This window comes from Zingiber officinale, chromosome 7A, assembly GCF_018446385.1.
Source record: "Zingiber officinale cultivar Zhangliang chromosome 7A, Zo_v1.1, whole genome shotgun sequence".
Lineage (NCBI taxonomy): Eukaryota > Viridiplantae > Streptophyta > Magnoliopsida > Zingiberales > Zingiberaceae > Zingiber > Zingiber officinale.
In genome coordinates this window covers 4,421,245-4,424,560 of record NC_055998.1, presented here as the reverse complement: position 1 = coordinate 4,424,560, position 3,316 = coordinate 4,421,245, and the positions used below count along the sequence as shown (strand labels likewise).

At 36.8% G+C, this 3,316-nt stretch overlaps 1 protein-coding gene across 1 annotated transcript; it reads left to right on the top strand.

The window, feature by feature from the left end:
* Positions 1-1,408: 1,408 nt before the first annotated feature.
* Positions 1,409-2,593, top strand: LOC121999867 (LOB domain-containing protein 1-like). Its single transcript, XM_042554500.1, has 2 exons — positions 1,409-1,698; positions 1,970-2,593. The coding sequence occupies exons 1-2, from the start codon at positions 1,444-1,446 to the stop codon at positions 2,333-2,335; spliced, it is 621 nt and encodes a 206-aa protein (XP_042410434.1). The 5' UTR covers positions 1,409-1,443; the 3' UTR covers positions 2,336-2,593.
* The last annotated feature ends 723 nt before the right edge of the window (positions 2,594-3,316 follow it).

Here is a 3,316-nt window from a genome sequence, read left to right as displayed (position 1 = left end):
GACCGAATGCATCCTTAATTTTCTATATATCCAATTTTAACTCAAAAGCGAGAAGCACGTTCATATCAGCGTTAAAGAAATACTATAAATACCTAGCTAACATGTAAATGAAGGTGGGAATTAGCTAAGGGGAAAAGGAGGCTAAGCTTAATTGAACCGAATCCAATGCCATCTCGATCAGTTCTACCACAAGTCCGCAGTTACTTCCAGCTTAATTGCATTACCAAGTGACTTTGTGATATAAGATGAGACTAAGAGTGTGCAGTTTAGGTGTGGTGGGAGCCATTATGGATAAACTAACTGTTGCTTTCTTGCGGCAGCATCTCACCCAATGAATTCAATCACAGCTTGACTCATCCAACTTCTCTAACAGGGTAACTGGAAAATTAGAAAAGAGTGCATGTAGTACATGTCGATCGTTTAACGACAAATGATGAGTCATACAACTTCCAATCTAATTAGGTGAGCTGATTAATTATTATGCGGCTTGATGAAGGTGAGTCAAAAAAATTTGGAAGCACTCGAGGATCTCAGCACTTTGGATTCGTATCTGATTGACGACTAATTCATATGCATAGTTAAGATTATATATATATATAAATAATTAACTTCCTCGCTTGTTTAAGATGCTCTTTTGTTTTTCAATTTTCACACTTATTTAAGTATATATAGGTTTAACACCAGTAAATTAAAGTTTAAGCTTGTCGGTACTTTCATCTCGTAGCTAGTGACATTAATCTCACGAGTTAGGACTGGAAGTCCAGTTTGGTAAGTGGGTTAGTCTTCCTAAAATTATGGAGATCATCTCGAAGAGGAAGATGAACAATTCTTTCTCGAGTCAAAATTGAGAGACCTCAATGTGGTGGGGCACAGTGCTGCTGACTTAATTTCGATTCTGTTTAATTTGAGTGATTTTAGGGGTTCAAATATAAACTGAAGTAATAAATTTGTAATCTATATATATTTTTTATTTGAATCAGAAAGAGTTGGAGAGAATACCTTAAATTAAGAACAACACGAGGCTCCATGCTCGGCTCAAAATGAGCTTCCATGAATGTTATTGATTGTTCAAAAAATAATAAAAAATTATGAAGTCAGATACTAGCTAATTAGATGAATTTTAATTGGCCTTATACACAAACTAAACTAAAAATTAATCTCTGAATTATAATTAATAGGAGTGTTCGTCCGTCCTTGCGACTCTAGAATTCAGAAGACGAACATGGAAACCCCAAATTTCCAAGTGTTTGAATTTGCCAGCTAATTAATTAATTAATCAAACTGCGCATTGCTCCCGGTGGTTTAACGCCATCGCTGGTGTCGTGACGTCACGCAGTCCTTCCCCTTCCCTTCCGTCGTCTATATATTTATTCTCCGGAGGCAAAATTAATTCATTAAGCAGCTTTCTCGCTTCGGCATCTTAATTACTCCCTCCCCGTCGCCATGGAATCGAGTGACGTCACCAGCAGCTTCCACTATTTCTCCAACTCTTCTAATTCCTCGCCCACGTCTTCGTCTCCCAACTCCTCCCCGCCGGCGCCGGCGGTGGTCCACAGCCCCTGCGCCGCCTGCAAGATCCTCCGCCGTCGGTGCGCCGACAAGTGCCTGCTCGCGCCTTATTTCCCGCCGACGGAGCCGCTCAAATTCACCACCGCGCACCGCGTCTTCGGCGCCAGCAATATTATCAAACTCTTGCAGGTATCGATCATCATTATAGATTTGAGCTAGATTCCAATTTGAGAACATAAATTTATCATTCACATCAAGCATTAAGCTTTAATTATCAACTTATGATTATACATTATATAAATTAACTTCCAACCTCTTTAATTATACTATATAAATTAGTCTCTTTAATTCATCTTCAAAAGAAAACAAAATGACTCTGTTTTAGTTAATTAGGAGCTAGCTAGCCAGTACGCATGAAGCTTTAATTTTTAATGCTGAACAATGAGACGATCGATGGCAGGATTTGCCAGAGAGCCAAAGGGCGGACGCAGTAAGCAGCATGGTGTACGAAGCGAGTGCCCGGATTCGAGATCCGGTGTACGGTTGCGCCGGCGCAATATGCCACCTTCAGAAGCAAGTCAGCGATCTTCAGGCTCAGCTGGCCCGGACACAGGCCGAGCTCATCAACCTCCAAGCTCAGAACAAGAACTTGCTCGCCTTGATTTACATGGAAATGGAGAAAGATCATCAGTACTCTCCACCACTCGATCCCAATTGCATGTTTCAGGTTCAGAACGATGATGCTAATTGTTACTTACTCGACGACATCAGCCAGGGCTACGTTTTTGTCGACTCCTCAGGATGTGAACCGTGGTTGGATATATAGATTTCGATTAATTAATTAATTATCAACATCAAGGTGTTAGCGATAATTGATTAATGGTTAACTATATATATATATCGTTTAATCTAAATCCTAGCTAGTTAATTAATTAAGCAGCTTCTAATCAATAATTGGAATAATTAATGATTCACTACAAGGAAATGGACGAAGTCTATTTATATGAGAGGCTTGATTAATTGTGGGATCTTTTTATTGTATCATTCTGAGTGATTAATGTTAACATTTTGTTTTTCTGCCTTTGACTTCCTCACTTGTGTTTGTATAGAAATTAAACTATTAAATAGATTCTTCGAAATAGTTTTGAATTTTTTGAAAAGTAATCGAATTAAGAGAGTTAATTTAATATAATGGGAAAGTATCAAGGAGGATGTTGCTTGGGAAGCTGCCTCTCAACCCTACTTTTGAAAATGACTCAAATCTACCATGAAATTTAAGGCTATGTTTTCCTCATGAGGACAGAATTTGATAAATATTTCCAAACCGAGAAAAGAGAGGATTTGACTCAAATCTGCTCTTTTTTTCCCTTTAATTTTGTGCAGACTCTTCATGTCTTTTATCTGATTATGGCCGCAATATAATAACCCAACAAGGATTAATTATATAATTGACACATGTGTCAAATTAATTTTCCATCACGAGAATTCATGCTTTGATTCTATATATTATTTTCTATAATTTCTAATTAATTAATATGCTAACTATTGGTTTATATATATATATATATATATATATATATATATATATATATATATATATATAAACCCTAAATTTCCATTTTCTAATTAACACACATTTCATTTCTTCTCTCTTTTCTACCTGCAGGTCCCACAGCTTAGATTTGCATTGGTGTTAATTGTAGTGGGTGATGTGCTTTAGATTAGTTGGTTGATTGTGATGTGAAAATTTAGTTAATTATAGTTAAATGTACGTAAAATAATCAATTTGAGTTGCCACTATATATAT

Bases quoted from the DNA above. Each gene is read 5' to 3' on its own strand.
- LOC121999867 (XM_042554500.1), top strand. From the start codon at position 1,444: ATGGAATCGAGTGACGTCACCAGCAGCTTCCACTATTTCTCCAACTCT. The intron at 1,699-1,969 runs GTATCGATCATC...GATCGATGGCAG, and splicing joins ATATTATCAAACTCTTGCAG to GATTTGCCAGAGAGCCAAAG.